General features: G+C 40.8%; 1 protein-coding gene across 3 annotated transcripts in view; it reads right to left on the bottom strand.

The window, feature by feature from the left end:
• Positions 1-21,078, bottom strand: part of ipo11 (importin 11) — a 593,411-nt gene that overhangs the window by 193,619 nt on the left and 378,714 nt on the right. For all 3 annotated transcript variants that reach the window (XM_080186460.1, XM_080186476.1, XM_080186468.1), the window contains 2 exons: positions 14,368-14,463; positions 11,489-11,602 (listed from right to left, as the gene is read on the bottom strand). In XM_080186460.1, coding sequence (XP_080042586.1) covers positions 11,489-11,602; positions 14,368-14,463 — 210 coding nt within the window. The remainder of the gene's footprint in view (positions 1-11,488; positions 11,603-14,367; positions 14,464-21,078) is intronic.

Genomic DNA, 21,078 nt, shown 5'->3' with positions numbered 1-21,078 from the left:
CTCAGGTCCTGAAGCAGTTCATGTTCAAATGTAGCAAAATCTAGACAATATCCAGGCCTGGGCAGACAAGTGGCAAAAACATTTGTGCCATGCATCAGGCAATGTCCACCTCCAACAGGAGAGAATCTAACCACTGCCCCCAACATTCAATATCATTACCATCAACAAATCTCCCACTATCAACATCCTGGGGAAGGTTATCCAGAAACTGAAAGAGACTAACCATATAAATACTGCGGCACCAGAGCAGGTCAAAGGCTAGGAATCCTGCAGGAAAAATTCACCTCCTGATCTCTCAAAGCCTGGCCACTACCTACGAAGCACAGGTCAGGAGTGTAATAGAATACTCTCCACTTGCCTGGATGAGCGCAGTTCCAACAATACTCAAAAAGCTCAACACCATCCAAGACAAAGCAGCATGCTTGATTGCTAACCCTTTCACAAACATGCAATCCCTCCACCAACAACGAACAGTGGCTGCTGGGTACACCACATACAAGATGCACTTCTGGAACTCAAAGAACAAAGAACAACACAGCACGGGAAACAGGCCCTTTGGCCCAACGAGCCCACGCCGCCACCAGCAAGGTTTCTTCCAACCCCACATTCCCCACCATCTAGAAAGATGAGAGCAGCAGATATCTGGGAACACCATCACCTGGAGGTTCTCCTCAGTCACTCACCTTGGAAATATAGTGACACTTAAGGAACGGGGATGAGTCAAAGTTCTGGAACTCCCTTCCTAACAGAACAACACTACACCTTAGGGATTGCAATGGTTCAAGAAGACAGCTCACAACCATGTTCTGAAGGGCAACTAGGGATGGGCAATGAATGCTGGCCTGACCAGTAACACCCACATCCCATAAATCAGCAGCCAGCAGACTTAAGGATCCCACACGCTCCGGGCATTTCTCTCTTCCACCTTCTTCCATCGGGAAAAAGATATAAAAGTGTGAGGTCATGTACTAACTGACTTAAGAACAGCTTCTTCCCTGCTGCCATCAGACTTTTGAATGAACCTATCTTGCATTAAGCTGATCTTTCTCTATACCCTAGCTACGACTGTAACACTACATTCTGCACTCTCTCATTTCCTTCTCTATGAACAATGTGTTTTGTTGTATAGCGTGCAAGAAACAATACTTTTCACTGTGTGTTATTACATGTGACAACCATAAATCAGAATCTTTTTAAAAAATGTTTTGCAGCTGTCCTGTTACGTCCTTAACCCCAGCACCAGGGGTAATGGACAATTTCCCATTCTCTCAAATCTGAAGCATAGCCTGTTTCCATATATTAAATAAATTTAAATTAACAAGGTGGATACTACATTTTGCTGATTAGTGCATGGGAAGATATGCTTAAAATCTGTTTTTGTGTCTGCATAGATGGTTGCTTAGTAATCTTCCTTCATTGCCTCAAGTTTGTTGTTTAAATAAAGCTGCTTGAGACTTCAAGTATGATAAAAGCAGGTCATATTCCTGCAGCTTTCCTCATTCAAAGAAAATACGTCAGTGTCAAAAAGGACAAAAATAAAGTGAGCACTGCGCAACGATTGAGGGTGGGAAACTCAATGCACAATGGAATAGAAAGGTTTATAAAATTGCTTTAGGACACAAGGGGTGGCATAGGAAAAAAAATGATGACAGTATAGGCTGTGATGCTTGAAAGAAAGATTAGCAATGACAGATAGCAGAGAACATGGAATTAGCAGGAACCTAACTTGTGAGAAGCATAGGAAAGTCAGGATTGAAATTTTGACAATAGGCCCAAATGGAGAAGACAATGTTCTGCAGGTAAAAACCAGTGGTGCCGGAAGAGAACGAGATAAGGATTAGGAAGTTCAGTTCATGATTGAACAGGCCGCTGAAGTTTCTGGATATAACAATAACTAAGGATAATGATGGATTTGAGGCAAAAGGCATATAGATGGTTATAAAAGATGGTGAGAGCAACTTAATCTTTACTGATGTTAAATCAAAGAAAATGTTCACTGATCCTGTTGTACATGAAGTCAAATATTTATCAAGAATACTGAAACACAAAACATAAGTCAAGAATTGAAGATATGGCAGGAACGGAGCCATAGAATTCCTACAGTGCAGAAGGAATCCATTCAGCCCATTGAATCTGCACCGATTCTCCGAAAAAGTGTCATACCCAAGCTGAAGGCCCACCCTGTTCCTGTAATCCCACCCATTCACTATGGCTAATCCATCTAACCAACAAATCTTTGGACACTAAGGGGTAATTTAGTATGGCTAATCCACCTAAAATGCCCATCTTTGGGCTGTGCGAGGGACTCATGGCATCCTAAAGTAACCCACACAAACAAGGGGAGAATGTGCAAACTCCACACAGTCACCCTAGGCCAGAATTGTACCTGTGTCTCTGGCGCTGTGAGGCAGTAGTGCTAAACACTGTGTCACTGTGCCGCCTAAAGAGATGCGCAGGGAAGCAGCTCTTAATGCATTTTTAATTCTTTCACGGAATTTCGGCATGCCAAGATTAGCATTTGTTGCCCATGCCTAACTGCCCTCACAAAGGTTGTGGTAAGCATCTTCTTGAGCCACTGCAGTCCATGTGATGTAGGTGCAGAGTCCTGTCAAGGAAGGAGTTCAGGAATTTTGATCCAGCAATAGTAAATGCAAAGTGATAGTTCCATGTCAGAATGATATGTGGTTTGGAGGGGAACTTGCAGGTGGCGATGCTCCCAAAGTGTCTGCTTCCCCCTTGTCCTTCTAGGTGGTGAGATCATGGGTTTGGAAGATACTGCCAAAGAAGTCTCCGTGCATTGCAGTAGTGCATCTCATTTTTAGTACTCTGCTGTCAGTATGTGTCAATATTGGAGGCAGTGAATGTTGGTGGTGGTGGATAGGGTGTGAACCTAACAGGTTGCTTTGATCTGGGTGGTGTTGAGCTTCATGTGTGCCGTTGGAGCCTCACTCATCCCGGCAAATGAAGAGTAATTCATCACCCTCCTGATGTGTGCCATATCGATCGTGCGCAGACTTCAGGTCGTCAGGTGGTGAGTTACTTGAAAAACAATAACACTTTAGATGGATCATAAAAACTCATTTATGATCCATCGTTTATAAACTTTGGTATTAAGGATTTTTTGTTTTTGCATCTTCAAGCTGTCCTGATATACACTTCCTCCCAAATTCTGATATAGATCATAGTTCTCTACCATCTGCTCTTTCACACAGATTGACAAGATTGACTGCATCTCTATCAAACCTCAGTCTCCACCAGAGTCTATTTGTAATACTGTAACCTATCATATCCTTCAAAAATTTTGAAGTAATCTAGCGTCAATTAGTTACTTACAAAGTGTAATCACAGTTTCTTGGTAGGCAAACTCAGCAGTCAATTTTATGTGGTAATGATTCAGTTAAAAAGATTGTGGTGACATGGAGGTTCTTTCATTCTGGGCCCTGCTTACAGCTTAATGGGAAGACATCATTCCATGAGGCAATTCTTCCCTGGGTCTAAAGGAAATTAGTTTCTTGACATGAACTGTCAATACTTCCATGTTTTGAAAAACCTATTTTTTTCAATGGACTATAGATTTTGTTGTAATGCGGTCAAGGTTTTCTTTTTATTTTTCATCCAAAAATAGGTTGCTGTCTAACATGAGCAATCCCATCAACCTATTCCCAAAATCCAGCATGAAGCAATTATCCACAGTAATGTAGAGTGGTGTTATATTACCAGGCCAGATGCCCTGCTTCTGTGTCAAAGATAGCCAAGGTGTGCAGCCTTGTGTATGTTGCCTAGATTAGTCCATACCTGATTCTTGAAATTTGAATATGTATCTATGCACAAGTTTTATATATTTTGTTCAACAGATCACCAACATATCCTTGGGCGCAGAGGTACTTCAACCCATTTAAACTTGTCCATCCAGAACGCTGACTTGACCTTATTGCTGTAGCTAGGCTGGTAACTAAATGAAAGATTTCTTCTCACTCCACAGAGAAGATGACAGAATGACCATACACACTTATGCATAAAAGCTGATTTTTATAGATATTTTTCCCATGCTCCTAGTCAGCTGAGCCTAGAGCACACATTGTTAAAATGAGTCAGTTTATCAGATACAAATGTTCCAGGTTTGTGAAAGTTTACATAAAAATGAACAAATCTCAACTGGTATGCAAATAAAACAACATCACGGATCCTGAGTTTCAGTGAAAAGTCAATTGGAAATACATCAGTGGAACAGCAAGGTAACACAGGCAACAACCTCCTAGTTTTCACACTGAACTGGGCAGGTGCAGCCACTGAATTTGCTGTCCGATTTACTCGTTAATATTGGTGAGTGCTAGTTGCTACGTGAGTATTGTAAAATCTGGGCCCATACCTTGCCATTGTATAATTTTATTCTCCAAGTTGAAAACTGAGAAGGAACTAAATAAAGCAACATAATGACAACTGAATACATATTTCAAAATGGAATTGGATGAAGCTAGTAAGCTTGAGGTGGAATGATTCAGTGAAACTCGCTATTAATGCATTAAACATCAAACTTTGTGGGTGGTAAAGAGCTAATAAGTACTCTCAATGACATCAAATGACAAAATAGGTACACAAAGTGATAGCGGCAGAATTGTTGAAATCAACTCAAGGTGATGCCAGTTCAATTAGAAAAGAGAGGAATGTGCAAGCAAGACTAAGGAGGAGGGAACAAATCAGGAATGCAAAAAGGTAGCAATTTGTGCTTCCTTGGGGCTGAATTAATGGTTACCCAAAGTTGAGAGTCTGTGTTTGCCTAATTCACCAGTCAGACTTTTCACTGTGTTTACGCCAGTCCAACGCCGGCATACCCACATTTTGCCTAATTCACCAGTTGATTTCCTTCTGAAGTATGTTACTCTCCTACCTATTGTTCATTACATTTCTAAATTCAGAACCATCTAGAAGCTTTGAAATCATGTTCTATATACCCATAGAGTCATTATGGTACAGGTGGCTGAAGTGTTTCACCAGTTAGTCCCAATCCCTGTTCTATATCCTGTAAATTTTCATCTCTCGAGTGTCCAATCAATTTCCTTTTGAAATCATTAATTGTTTCTACTACCATTGGCCTGATATGCAGCAAACTCCACGTCATTACCATTTACTGTGTAAAATTATTTTGCATATCTTCTGCAACTCTTGACCAAAACTTTAAATTTGTGTCCCCTATCCTTGTACTATCAGCTAATGGGAACAGCTTTACCTTACCTAAACCTATCATAAACTTGTACACTTCTATCAACTTCCCCTCAATTTTCTTTGCTCAAAGAACAAACCTAGTTACTCCAACTTAACCTTGTAGCTAAAGTTTTTAATTCCTGGAACTATTCAAATAAATTTCCTCTGCAACCTCTCAGGGACCCTCACATCTTTCTCAAGTTGTTGTGGTGACCAGAACTGAAAGCAATTCTTCAATTGTGGCTTAACCAGAACTTCCTACGAGTTCAGCATAACTTACTTGCTTTTGTACTCAATGCCTCTATTATGAAGCTGAAGATCCCACTTGCTTTGCTAACTGCTCTCTCAATATGTCCTGCCAAATATCGATGCACATGAACATTTTTGAACTGTGGCATTCAATATATATCAACTCACCTTGTTCTTTCTGCTAAAATGCATCACTTCACAGTTCTCTGTATTAAACTCCATCTTCCACTTTCTGTCCATTTTGCCTAAGTATATCCTGTTGCAGTTGATTGGTATCTTCCTCAATATTTGCCAATCCTCCAAATTTGGAATCACAGGCAAACTTTGAAATTTTACTCTGCACTCCAAAATCCAAGTCATTCATAAAAATCAAAAAAGTGGTGAGCCCCAGCACCATCTCTTGGGGAACTTAACTATCTCTGTTCCTCTGGTTTGAAAAACTACCATTTGTCACAACATTGTTTTCTGTCCTTCAGTCAATTTTTTAATCCAAGCTGATGTTGACCCATCTTTTCCATGAGGCACAATTTTGTTAATAAAACTTTCCAGCGGTACTTTGTCGAAGGCTTTCCTAAAATCTATTTAAACAATATCCACTGCTTTTACTTTATCGACTTTCTCTGTTACTGCAACAGAAAATTTGATTAGATCAGTCAAGCACAATCAGGCTGTTACAAATCCATTTAACTCAAATCTCTCTGACTGACTTTGAGTCTGAGTATAGGATGGCACAGTGGTTAGCACTGTTACCTTACAGCACCAGAGACCGAGGTTCGATTCTGGCCTTGGGTGACTGTCTGTGTGGAGTTTGCATGTTGTCCCTGTGTCTGCGTGGGTTTCCTCCGGGGGCTCCGGCTTCCTCCCACACTCCAAAGATGTGCCGATTAGGTAGACTGGCCACGCTAAATGTCAGGGGGATTAGCAGGGTAAATGTGGAGTTACAGGAATAGCGCCTTGGTGGAATTGTTGTCGGTGCAGGCTCGTTTGGCCAAATGGCCTCCTTCTGCACTGTAGGGATTCTATGATCTTATGAAGGGCAGGAAATGGCACAAGGACAGTTATTAATTGGGATGAGGACAGAAAAAATTAAAATGAGATGTGAAGACATTTGTTCTGTGAAGAATGACTAAAATGGGTTCATCAGGATCGTGGGAAGGAACTAGAATTAGGCTGTGCAGGTTTGAGAAACTGAGGTTGGCATCTGTCAAGGAAAGATCTCCAGAAAAGATATGGTGAGATGATACCTTAGAAGCATCACCATACACTCACTAGCAATTCACCTGGACCACCCATATAAACAATATAGCCACAGGATCAGGTCAGAGGCAGAGAATTCTGTGGCAAACACTTCACCTCCGACTCCCCAAAACCTTTCTCCCATCAACTAGTCACGCACCTGAACAATGATAGAATACTGTCCATTTGCCTGGATCAGTGCACCTCCAGCAACAATAAGAAGCTGAACACCATCCAGGTCAAAGCAGTCCACTTGATTGGCACCCAACACAAACATTCACTCCCTCCACCACCAACGAACAGCAGCAGCCACGTATACCATCTACAAGATGCACTGCAGGAACTCACAAAAGCCCCCTTGACAGCATCAACACCCACAACTGGTACACTTTCAAAGAACAGGGTGGTCAGTGCACAAGAACACCAATAACTGCAAGTTCCCCTGTAGGTCACCATTCTGACTTGAAAAATTTATCACTGTCCTTTCATTGCTACTGGGTCAAAAGCGTAGTTTGGCCTACATGTGACTCCAAACCCACCGCAATGTGGTTGACTCTTAAGTGTCATCTGCCATGTCCTAACAAGCCATATGTTTCAAGACAATTAGCGATGAGCAACAAATGCAGGGCATGTCAACAATGTCTCCATCCCATGAATGATTGGTGGTTCTGAAACATGAACAGGTGAGAGTTCAGTAGGAATATATGTGGAATATGTCGGAACAGGATACAATTGGCAAAGAAAGTGCTACACCTGTGAAAGTAAGTTTTTGTACTACCTGATAAACTGAATTGTCGGGAAACAAAAAGCAATGATGCTAAACACAATAAAAGAGACAAACAGTAATCCTATTGGAGATAAGAACAAGTCCTGGAATAGAAGTGGCGTTGAATTAAACAATGATACCAAAGCGAAATACTGCAGATGCTGGGAATCTGAAATACAGACAGAAAGTACTGAGAATATACAGTTGGTTAAATAATATTTTTAGAGAGATTTAAAGCACGTGAGATCTTCTTCAACATAGGTGAGGTAATAAGCCGTGGATAACGAAGGAGGTGAAGGAAAGTGTTAAATTAAAAGCAGAGGAATTTAGAGTAGCTAAGAGTAGTGGGCGAGAAGAGGATTGGGAAAGGTTTAAATGTCAACAAAGATTGACAAAGAAGTTGATAAAGGAGGGTAGGAGAAGCTATGAAGCTGGGCTAGCACTTAATATAAAAAAGGATAGCAAGAGTTTTTATAAATATATAAAAAGGAAGAGGCTGGCTAGGGTGAACGTTGGTCCTTTAGAGGATGAGAAAGGGGAGCTAGTGGTAGGGGATGGGGATATGGCTAAGGTATTGAATAACTTTTTTGTTTCTGTCTTCACGGAGGAGGACGTGAATAATTTGCCGGGTGTTAGCGATGGAAAGGTGGTAGGACTGGAGGGTCTTAATGACATTACTGTTACTAGACAGGAGGTGCTCGACAGACTGGAGGGGCTGATTGTGGACAAGTCCCCAGGACCGGATGGAATTCATCCGAGGGTTCTGAAAGAAATGGCGGAGGTTATAGTGGATGCCTTGGTGGTTATTTTCCAGACGTCGCTGGATTCCAGGGAAGTGCCGGAAGATTGGAAAACGGCTAATGTTACGCCGTTGTTTAAGAAGGGTGCCAGGCAAAAGGCGGGGAATTATAGGCCGGTTAGTTTAACGTCTGTGGTAGGTAAAATGTTAGAATCCGTCATTAAGGAGGAAATTGCGAGGCATCTTGAAGGGAATTGCTTGATAGGGCGGACGCAACACGGTTTCATTAAAGGGAAGTCGTGTCTGACAAATTTACTGGAGTTCTATGAGGATGTGTCTAGGGCAGTGGATAGAGGAGAGCCGGTGGATGTGGTCTTTCTGGATTTTCAGAAGGCGTTTGACAAGGTACCTCACAAGAGGTTATTGCAGAAGGTCAGGGGACATGGAGTTGGGGGTAGGGTGTTAGCGTGGATAGAGGATTGGTTGTCAAATAGGAGGCAGAGAGTGGGGGTCAATGGGTGCTATTCGGATTGGCGGTTGGTGACTAGTGGGGTGCCCCAGGGGTCGGTGCTGGGGCCTCAGCTATTTACCATTTATATAGATGATCTGGAGGAGGGAACCGAGTGCAGGGTGTCGAAATTTGCTGATGACACCAAGATTGGGGGAAAGGCAAATTGTGCGGAGGGTGTGGAGAGTCTGCAGAAGGATCTAGATAGGCTGGGCGAATGGGCCAGGAAATGGCAAATGGAATTTAATGTTGGCAAGTGTGAGGTGGTCCACTTTGGTAGGAAGAATGGTAGGAAGGACTATTACTTACGTGGCGAAAAACTGCAGCAGGCGATGGTGCAGAGGGACCTCGGGGTCCTTGAGCATGAGTCGCAAAAACCCAGCTTGCAGGTGCAGCAGGTAGTCAGGAAGGCGAATGGGATGCTGGCCTTCATAGCGAGGGGGATTGAATATAAAAGTAGGGAGGTCTTGCTGCAGCTGTATAGGGCATTGGTGAGGCCGCAGCTGGAGTACTGTGTGCAGTTTTGGGCGCCGCATCTGCGCAAGGATATTTTGGCCCTGGAGGGAGTGCAGAGGAGGTTTACTAGGCTGATACCAGAGTTGAGGGGGTTGAGCTGTGAGGAGAGGCTGAATAAACTAGGCTTGTACTCGTTAGAGTTTAGAAGAATGAGGGGAGATCTCATTGAGACGTATAAGATGATGAATGGGATGGATAGGATAGAGGTGGAGAGACTCTTCCCGCTCAAAAAAGACAGTAGGACTAGGGGGCACAGCCTCAAGATAAAGGGGAGGCGGTTTAGAATGGAGTTGAGGAGGAACTTCTTCACTCAAAGGGTGGTGAATCTCTGGAATTCTCTGCCCGTTGAAGTGGTGGAGGCTGCCTCGCTAAATATTTTTAAGAAGCGGGTTGATGGGTTCTTGATAAGTGAGGGGATTAAGGGTTATGGGGAGAGGGCAGGAAAGTGGAACTGAGCCACGACAGATCAGCCATGATCTTATTGAATGGTGGGGCAGGCTCGAAGGGCTAGTTGGCCTACTCCTGCTCCTATTTCTTATGTTCTTATGTTCTTGGTGTGCTTTTGGAATGTCATTTGATTTAATATGGATCAATACTCATTCTGACTTGTCCTTATAGTCACATGATTAGCATGAGTCCTCTTACAGGTACACCAATATATTGAGGAGAGAAACAGAATTACAGCGCATTTAAAAATATTGTAAGCGGTTCACAAAATTACTAAGTTAGTAATTGGGCTAGATAGATAAGGAAGGTCACAGGCACTTTGCAGCTTTATGGTTTTAAAGAAACCTTTTTTTTTTAAACGGCTAACAGATTGGCAGACTTAAAGCAAAGCAAGATTCAAATCACATGAAACCTAACTTGTGCTTAAGTATTCAGGGAATTAAACACGTCTTCCTTACGACTGAAATTGGCACAGATGGGACAAGCAAAGGGAAGGGAATTTTTTAGTCAAAATAATTCTACCACCAGATAGGCAAACAGTAAAATTGACTTTGTAAAGCTTCAGAAAGACAATGAGGAAAGGCTGTAATTATAGTCACATTACAGTGCCATCCAGTTATAATATACTTTTCTATGGATTACAATTTAAATCAAATGTGGTACTGGAGGATCAAAGGGAAAACATATTATCAAAATGCTACAGCTGCACCTCATGCTTCCAATTCAAATTCTACTTTCAAACCCCTTGTCTTGGTTTGTTCTCTCCTCACCTTGAATCATGCCACAATGTGCATCTGGATAACTTAATTTTCTTTTATCTTAAAAGTTATATTAAATGCAACTCTTCCAATGGTAATTTTTAAATCGCAATGTTAAGAATTTGGCAACTCACAAGCCTAACACTCCCAATGTATGGTCTTAATAGTGAATTGTGCTGTGAAATCTACAAAGGTGTCCTAAAATGATTACATATTCCTCCCATCTCTAGTACAGTAAATGGATTTGGTGTTTGATTGAAGCTATAAATGATCATGGCTGCTCAGCTTTTAGTCTGCATTGTACGTGTGAATAGTGAGTTATGCCAGAATACCAAGTTTTATACTGCATGACATGTATTGTTGCATCCAACATCAAGATCAGTGACAAAGGAACTTTATGCGTGCAAGTTTAAATGCATGTGTAGAATTCCAAACCCAGACAGCTAACAATTAAGGTTAGGAGAACAAGGACAGGACTACCAACCTACCAGAGGTAAAATTGCTAATGTGGCTGTGTACCAGCCTAGAATCATACAGCACAGCATGTAATCCCAAACTGGAGGTGAGACAGACTCCTGCAGTGGGCTTTACTGCAGTTTTAATGGTTGTGGAAATCAATTCAAACCCAATATGCTTTTGAAAAACTGTGAAAATGACAGTATAGCTGTATCCTATTTAATCTTTTGCTGGGTGGTGTTGGAATTGGAAAAATAAACAATTGTCATGGAAGCCATTGCACAAAGGTTCAATGCCTTTTGCGGCATTGGAGATGGACATATTCAGAGAAAAAAATCTGTTCCTCTTCTTCACACATTTGGTTGGTATGAGGTTGTACTTAGCCATTTTACAGACAATTTAACTGCAATAATACCTAATAGTTCACTTGTTGTTCATCGTTGCTCTCCACTTTTTCCTATCTTCTAGGTAATTATCAATTTTCAAACCCAATACACTTATTTGATGCCCATTGATGAAAGGTAAGAATACCACAATTAAGCTCATGGACTTCAGTAAACAGATATCTATTTCAAAGGGCATGTTTCAAGAATGCAGTTGTTAGCACTTACCTCTTGGTTGAGTTCTAATGCAATCTGGTTGAGAAGTGAAGAGAAAAATCCCATATTTTGCAACAGTACCCGTCCTGCAATACCTAGGTATGTAGACATTACCACTGGATATTTCTGAAGTACAAGGAAATAAAACAATTAAAACATGACTTTTAAAAAATAGTGACATTACTTTTTTTAAATGTGTAAATTATGTCTCATTTATGTTCACAAAAATGTACTGCAAAATAAGTTTTGAAAGCTTCCTTTGTAAAGCTCTCAATTCTCCATACTATATTGGTATGACTCCTACTCTGTCCAAGTCCGCAGTAAACTACAAAGGATTGTGAACGAAGCCCAGTTCATCATGCAAACCAGTCTCCCATCCATTAACTATGTCTACACTTCCTGCTGCCTTGGAAAAGCAGCCAGCATAATCAATGACCCCACGCACCGCAGATATACTCTCTTCCACCTTTTTCCATCGGGAAAAAGATACATGCCTACTGACTCAAGAACAGCTTCTTCTCTGCTGCCATCAGACTTTTGAATGGACCTACTTTGTAGTTAATCTGATCTTTCTCTACAACCAGCTATGACTGTAACACTACATTCTGCAACCTCTCTTTCCCTTCTCTATGAACGGGTATGCTTTGCCTGTATAGCATACATGAAACATTACTTTTCACTCTATACTGATAGATGTGACAGTAATAAATCAAATCGAATACAAAAGGTAAAAAATGCAAGGAACTTTTGAATTGTGCAAACCAAGGGCTCAGCCCAATTTTCTCACAGTGCTGTGGTTTGCCTGTTCCCTGGTTGACTGCAAAACACCTTGTTTGAGTCAGACACTCACCACTGTCTGTGTGAAAAAGTTGCTCCTCTAGACACTTTTGAATCTCTCCCCTCTCACCTTAAACCTATGCCCTCTAGTTTTAGACTCCCCTACCTTTGGGAAAAGATATTGACTATCTAGCTGATCTATGCCCCTCATTATTTTATAGGCCACTATAAGATCATCCCTCAGCCTTCTATGCTCCAACCAAAAAAGTCCCGGTCTATCCATCCTCTCCTTATAACCCAAACCATCAAGTCCTGGTAGTATCCTAGTAAATCTTTTCTGCACTCTTTCTAGTTTAATAATATATTTTCTATAATAGGGTGACCAGAACTGTACACAGTATTCCAAGCGTGGCTTACTAATGTCTTGTACAACTTCAACAAGACGCCTAACTCCTGTATTCAATGTTCTGACCAATGAAACCAAGCGTGCTGAATGCCTTCTTCATCACTGTCTACCTGTGACTCCACTTTCAAGCAGCTATCAACCTATACCTCTAGATCTCTTTATTCTGTAACTGTCCCCAATGCCCTACCATTAACTGAGTAAGTCTTGCCCTGGTTAGATCTACCAAAATGCATCACCTCACATTTACCTAAATTAACCTCCATCTGCCATTCATCAGCCCAGTGGCCCAAATGGTCTCGATCCTGTTGCAATCCAACATAATTTTCTTCACTGTCCACTATGTCACCAATCTTGCTGTCATCTGCAAATTTACTAACCATGCCTCCTAAATTCTCATCCAAATCATTAATATAAATGACAAATAACAGTGGACCCAGAACTGATCCCTGAGGCACATCACTGGTCACAGACCTCCAGTTTGAAAAACAACCCTCTACAACCACCTTCTGTCATCAAGCCAATTTTATATCCATTTAGCTACCTCACCTTGGATCCTGGGAGATTTAACCTCATGCAACAAACTATCAAAGGCCTTGCTAAAGTCCATGTAGACAACATCAACTGCACTGCCTTCATCTACCTTCTTGGCTACCCCATCAAAAAATGCAATCAAATTTGTGAGACATGATTTTCCACTCATAAAGCCATGCTGACTGTCCTTTATCAACCCTTGTCTCTCTAATTGCCTATAGATTCTGTCTCTCAAAATTCCTTCTAGCAACTTACCCACTACTGATGTGAGGTTCACTGGCCTGTAGTTCCCAGGCTTTTCCCTGCATTCCTTCTTAAACAAAGGCACAACATTTGCTACTCTCTAATCTTCAGGCACTTCACCTGTGGCTATCGATGATTCAAATATCTCTGCTATGGGACCTGCAATTTCCTCCCTAGCCTCCCTTCAGTAAAAGTTAAGATCTTAAGTAAAAGTTAAGATTTTACTTAAAATGCTGACCTCTATACAATATATTGTGGCCACAGTGTACGTGGTTTCACAAAAACATTCAGCATCCCTTATTTAGTTTCCCATTAACTGTCAACAGCTAGAGAAAAGTACTCAAACAAAATGCCCTCATTAAGTAACTTCATTATAACCTGTCACAGAGTACAATGTAACATGCAATCTTTGAGCTCAAAAAACTTTTTTTTTAGTAACAATGTAAGTCAATTTGCCCGAGTACCTGAAATCAGAACTTAGAAATATATTTTAACCAGGAGTTATGTCTTACATAGTTGATACAAAACCCAAATGTTGTAAATAAACTTTCTAATGTTAAATTCTGGTAAATACAATGATCTAATAGAGATATAAACAAATTAGCAGTATTCATGGGAGATGCAATGTAAAGTCTGTTAAAGCAGTGATTTGTCAGTATGAATATATATTGCCTTTTCTTAATATTTTGCAATCTCAACATCATGAAAACAATGAACAGCAACAGAAATTACTTCCCAGACTACTTCAGTGATTACTGCAACGATTTCATTAAGCTTCTAGGCAAGAATAATTCTGGAGATTCTTACAGACAACAAAAGTATAATCTGCAAGCACATTTGTTCTATATCTGCTTTCTTTAACATTACATTTCTACTAAATTGTTTAAATGAATCTGAATACATCATATATGAATTATATTCAATAAATTCTTACCTCTCCATCCAAGATTCCTTTAAGGACTGATGGAAGAAGTGGCTGAAACATCTGAGGTCCTAGTATAGGGTTCACTTTTAGGACATTTTCTACAACCTGTGAAAATAAAGGAATTATTAACTGCTGAAATAGTTAAAAGAACTTTGAACAGATGTTTGAACTTGAAATTAAATTGTTGCCTTTTTTAAAACACTTCGATAAGGGTTTCCACTAGAATTTCATGAACATTACCTGTTGTGTATCTTGAGATGTCAAATGGTATGCATAGAAACAATGCAGCAGAATTTTCATCCTTGCATAATAATCTCCTAATACACTGGCCAGCCTTACTTGTACATCCATATCGTGTTTGTACAATAAGTCAATGGCAACTGAAATTAGTCTGTGCAAATATTCATGTCTCAGTTACATTTTTGTAACAATTCCAAAATGAACCATTGCAACAAATTAACTTCACATTCACCGAGAATTTTGTGCTTTCTTTTAGATGCATTTATAATTAAATTTGTGCATAGTTGTTTAATTCAAATCCATCTGAATCAAAGTAAAAGCTCATGTTTTCTACCCACACATTGCAATTGGAAGTTACAGTTTCTATTAAGACCTCACTGGATACATCCTCCCCACAAATTCAACATGTCAAGGTTTGGAGTCATAGCGAGTCACAGTGCAAAATCTCAGCAAAAAAATGGCAGTGTTCTTTCTGACAAGAAAAAAGACTCGTTCCACTGGTCGATTTTCTCTCCAGGTTCCATCATGCTTTGCTCAAAAAAATCATGTGTAAGTGGTTCACACTATCATAGAAGTGAGATTCACACCATCATTTTCTCGGAAATTTAAGGTGGTAAAATCAATGACATTTTATATCTTTGGAAATACATTTAACCAGTCTCTCATGCTAAACCCTATAAGAAAATATTATATCAAATCTCCTTCACACTGTCATTTTAATATTGAAATACAATGTCAAATTCAAAATAAATTTCTTTGCTTTTGTTTTTTTCACAGGAGACAACTGAACCTAATTGAGTTCAGGTCAATTAAATTATTGGTGCCAGAGTGAACAAGGCCCCGAGACCAATGACTAATGATGAGAACATAAGAAACACAAGACCTTGTGGCCCCCTGGGCCTGCTGTATCATTCAATATGATCATGCCTGATCTTCTCCCTCAATTCCAATTTCCTACCACTCCCCATATCCCTTGGTCCCTCAAAATCTATCTTTCTGACTTGAACACACTTACTGATGAAGCATCTACAATCCTCTGAGGTAGAAAATTCCAAAAATTCACAACACTGAGAGAAAAGATATTGTCCTCATCTTAAGTCCTAAGGCAAACCCAGCCAAGGTACATGCAGGGAGGATTTTCCTGGTGGTGGGGGAGACCAGAACCAGGGGTCACAGTCTAAGGAGTCAGGGTAGACCATTTAGGACAGTGGTGAGGAGACATTTCTTCACCCAAAGAGCGGTGAGCCTGTGGAATTCATTACCACGGGAAGTAGTTGATGCCAAAACATTGAATGCATTCAAGAGGCAGCGAGATATAACACTTGGGACAAATGGGATCAAAGATTATGGAGAAAAAGCAGGATTAGGCTATGGAGTTGGACAATCAGCCATGATCATAATGAATGGCAGAGCAGGCTTGAAGGGCTAAATGGCCTCCTCCTATACCTATCTTCCATGTTTCTATGAGGCAAACAATCACCCCTCAGTATCAGTATGTCAAACTGGTTCAGAATCTTCAGTCACTCAATGAGATCCACTCTCATTTTTCTAAACTACAGAGCAAAGAGACCCAATTTATTCATCTAATGCATCAGCCCCAAAGCAATTATATCCAGGTAATTATGCCATTGACAAAGGAAGAGCGGTGGATGTAGTTTACATGGACTTCAGTAAGGTGTTTGATAAGGTCCCCCATGCAAGACTTCTTGAAAAGGTGAGAGGGCATGGGATCCAAGGGGCTTTGGCCTTGTGGATCCAGAACTGGCTTGCCTGCAGAAGACAGAGTGGTGGTGGAGGGTCTTTTGCTGCATGGAGGTCGGTCACCAGTGGAGTGCCTCAGGGATCTGTTCTAGGGCCCTTGCTGTTCGTCATTTTCATAAATGACCTGGATGAGGAAGTGGAGGGATGGGTTAGTGAGTTTGCCGACGACATGAAGGTTGGTGGTGTTGTGTTGTGGATAGTCTGGAGGGACATCAGAAGTTGCAGCGTGACATAGATAGGATGCAAGACTGGGCGGAGAAGTGGCAGATGGACTTCAATGCGGATAAATGTGTAGTGTCCATTTTGGCAGGTCCAATGGGATGAAAGACTGAAATATCAAGGGTAGGACTCTTAGCAGTGTTGAGGAGCAGAAGGACCTTGGGGTCCGGGTCCATAGGATTCTTAAATCGGCCTCACAGGTGGAGGATGTGGTCAAGAAGGCGTATGGTGTGCTAGCCTTCATTACTCGAGGGATTGAGTTTAGGAGTCAGGAGGTAATGCTGCAACTTTATAAGACCCTTGTCAGACCTCACTTGGAGTACTATGCGCAGTTCTGGTCGCCTCACCACAGGAAGGATGTGGAAGCCATTGAGAGGGTGCAGAGGAGATTTACAAGGATGTTGCCTGGATTGGGGCACATGCCTTATGAAGATAGATTGAGGGAGCTAGGTCTCTTCTCCCTGGAGAGACGAAGGTTGAGAGGCGACCTGATAGAGGTTTATAAAATGTTGAGAGGTACAGATAGGGTGGATTCTCGGAGGCGACTTCCCAGGGCTGAAATGGTCGCTACGAGAGAACACAGGTTTAAGGTGCTGGGGAGCAGGTACAGAGGAGATGTCAGGGGTAAGTTTTTCACTCAGAGGGTGGTGAGTGAGTGGAATCAGCTGCCGTCGGTGGTGGTAGAGGCGAACTTGCTGGGGTCTTTTAAAAGACTTCTGGATGAGTACATGGGATTTAATGGGATTGGGAGTTATAGATCGTTCTATGGCCTGGTAGGTATGGATATGATCGGCGCAACTTGTGGGCCGAAGGGCCTGTTTGTGCTGTAGTGTTCTCTGTTCTATTCCTTAGATATGCAGTCAAAATTGTGCACAATGCTCCAGATGTGCTTTCATCAAAGCCCTGTGCAACAAGAGCAAGGTTTCTTTACTCATTCTTCTATTCCAATGCAGTAAATGCCAATATTCCATTGCCTACCGACTGTACTTGCATGCTAATTTTATGTTCCTTGTAAGAGGATCTTCTTGCCAATGTGAGTAACCTCACAATTACCCCATCTACCATCTTGTTACCTCCTCACTTAACATGTTTACAACTCTTTGCATTGTCAGTACTTAGGCATATTACTCTTGGTCTCTTTGCCTAAGTCTGAATATAGATTGTCAATGACTGAGGCTCTAGCACTGACCCTTGCAGCATTCCATTAGTTACAGCCTGCCAACTTGAAAATTCCTCGTTTACCAATTCCCTATCCAAGCAAATATATCACCCCCAACTCCATGAGTACTTTTTTTGCATACTATCCTTTTGTGTGGCACATTTTTTTTTAAACAGTATACTCTACCGACTTGTTTCCTTTAATCTATCCTGCTAATTACATTCTAACAACCTATAATAATTTTGTCAAACATTAGTTCCTTTTGGTAAAACCATGTTGACTCTAAACATACCATGATTTTTTAAAAGCATTGTGAAGACTCACTTAATAATAGATCCCAGAATTTTCCAATAACTGGTTCAGGGCGGCATGGTGGCACAGTGGTTAGCACTGCTGCCTCACAGCTCCAGGGGCCCAGATTCGATTCCCAGCTTGGGTCATCCCTGTCTGTGCAGATTTGCATGTTCTCCCTGTGTCTGTTATCTTCCTCTCCAATGTTCCTGGTGCCCCTTGCTTTCCTAACAGCATTTTTAGGGAGTAATAGCACAGGTAACTTATGCATGTGGCCATTATTCATTGGACAGTCTTAACAACAAGCTTCAACAGCCTACTCAAACCACAAGACTTTACAATCAAGACTGATCTTATCTGCACAATAGGAGTGCATATACACTCCCAGCATGGGGAACTGAATAATTACACCCAATAATGAGTATGTTAAAGCAGAAATATGTTAAAGGCACTATAGTTATTCTTATTTATCAGGCGCAGAAGACCTATTTGATTACTATTACAAATCCGGTGTTACATCAAGCTCAGAATTGTTCTACTGATTTGCATGGCTAATCTCCTCAGTAAATAAACTGAACAAGCCATTAGGAGAGGCTTCACTTCTATTCATTCAGCTACCTTAGAAATCATGCTCTGCTGCATGATAGGGCACCTCTCTTCATTTCACGGGCCACACAAAACCAAACCATTTTTGCCATCAGTTATGAATTAATTTGAAGCTTTTGAATCTCTGTTGCAAATCCACACTCAGTGAACGTTCTGGCAACTCCTTAAAAAGTTAAAGTTAATTTATTAGTCACAAGTAAGGCTTACATTAACATGGCAATGAAGTTACTGTGCAATTCCCCATGATGTCTGTTTGGGTCAACGCACCTAACCAGCACGTCTTTCAGACTCTGGGAGGAAATCAGAGCCCAGAGGAAATCCATGCAGACATGGGAAGAACATGCAAAACATGCAGCACACACAGTGATCCAAGCTGGGAATCGAACCTGGGTCCCTGGCGCTGTGAAGCAGCAGTGCTAACCACTATGCTACTGCTTAATGATTGTAACAGGAAATACCTCTTGACATCTATCTCAGTTCTACGTCCATAGCCTATGCTATCCTCTGGTCATCCCCACTTATGTAGGTCACACAGACTATCCACATATACAAAATCAATTCATTTTGATGGTTCAAGACCTCAATTCTAGAAATTATGTAAATTCAAAAGCAGTACATGCAGATTCTATGCATATCATTTGCCAGTGCAGAATCATTCTTTTGTATGTTGATTTCAACTTGACGTAAGTAAATGAAAAGGTGCTTCCAAGGAGATGCAATTCATACAACAGGGTAATGGATAAAGGGCTTTGATCAACGATAGACTCTACTTTAGTGGTGTTTACAATGCCTCTCACTTTGTTAGAAGACAATGTCGTATGTCAGCTACGATTCTCACCAACCTTTACAGATGCACTATAAAAAGCATTCTTTGTGATTGTATCACAGCTTGGTATGATTCCTGCTCAACTCAAGACTGCAAGAAACTGCAAAAGATTGTGAATGTAGCCCAATCCATCATGCAAACCAGCCTCCCATCCACTGACTCTGTCTACATTTCCTGCTGCCTCGGCAAAGTAGCAGCATAATTAAGGGCCCCATGCACCCTGGACATTCTCTCTTCCACTTTCTTCTGTCAGGAAAAAGATAGAAAAATCTAGGTCACATACCAACCAACACAAGAACAGCTTCTTCCCTGCTGCCGTCAGACTTTTGAATGGACCTACCATGCATTAAGTTGATCTTTCTCTATACTCTAGCTATGACTGTAACACTATATTCTACACTCTCATTTCCTTCTCTATGAATGGTATGCTTTGTATAGCGTGCAAGAAACAATACTTTTCACTGTATGTTAATACATGTGACAATAATAAATCAAATCAAAGTTAAATTACTAGTGACGTTATAAATCAAAAACTGATTAAGCAAAAATGACATCAAACTGCAGAATGTTTGTTTCCTTGCAAACTAAACAGCCACAATTGCACCAAGATTGTGTGAACAAACTGCTAATATCAGAAAGGAGAACTGAAGTCTGAATATCGTACCAATCAAGAGGACTCCTGCATGCCCAATAAACAGATTTGTTTACAATAAACACATATGTTTACAAAAGTACTGTAATTTGTGAGCAATAGCCAACATACCATCAAATGTCTTCAATCTGTTTAAAAATAATAATCTTGCGCCTCAATACTGCCAATGTGAATCAACAAAGTGAAGGAAAGCACTCCATGAAGGTAAATGCTAGGATTTTGGAAGTAATGGTGCAAGAAGCAGTCAGTATATTGGATAGTAAGTGAGAAAAGCTATGGTCTTTACTTGAATAAAAAAAGGCAGCTGTGCAAGGCTCTCATGAAAAGCAATGCACCTCAGAATATCAGATATGATGTGCATTTCATTTGAGCTTCTCTGAATCTTAAAGGTTTTTGAGAACTAAAGCAGCATCTGAATACCCAATTAAAGTATTGTCATTTTTGATCTTCAGCACTTCAGTCTCCTAAAACTCTTGTGGAGTTTAATGGTTAACTTACAGAAGTGGTGTGAATTGTTTCCCTGCATCTGATGGCATAACATTCATTTATATTTAAAAACAAAGGAGAAAAATTGACTTGACTAAAAGGAATTCATTCAGACTTAATGACAGACATCTGCAAGCAGCACCCACAAATGAAATGTTAAAACTCTCAAAATTTACGAATAAACCAAAAAAGACAATTTAAATAACATACCCGACACACAGTTTTAAAACTAAGCAGAGGTAAGCAGAGTCACGTATACTACAGCCAATGGAATCAAAATTAAAACTGCAATACTGTCAGGGCATCAGTATCAGTATTAAAAAAACCCACCCAGCATTGTAAAATAATTACCAGACTGGAATCAAGAAGTTTGGCAGGTTGTGTGCCTCAAAGCTATCAATTGTTTCATATGTTCAACTAGCTAAGGAGAAAATGCATGTACAACCACACGAATGATCTAAGAGCATTGGAAACAAATGT

Source organism: Carcharhinus amblyrhynchos, chromosome 1 (assembly GCF_965287045.1).
Source record: "Carcharhinus amblyrhynchos chromosome 1, sCarAmb.v2.hapA, whole genome shotgun sequence".
Lineage (NCBI taxonomy): Eukaryota > Metazoa > Chordata > Chondrichthyes > Carcharhiniformes > Carcharhinidae > Carcharhinus > Carcharhinus amblyrhynchos.
This window is presented reverse-complemented; position numbering and strand designations above follow the sequence as displayed.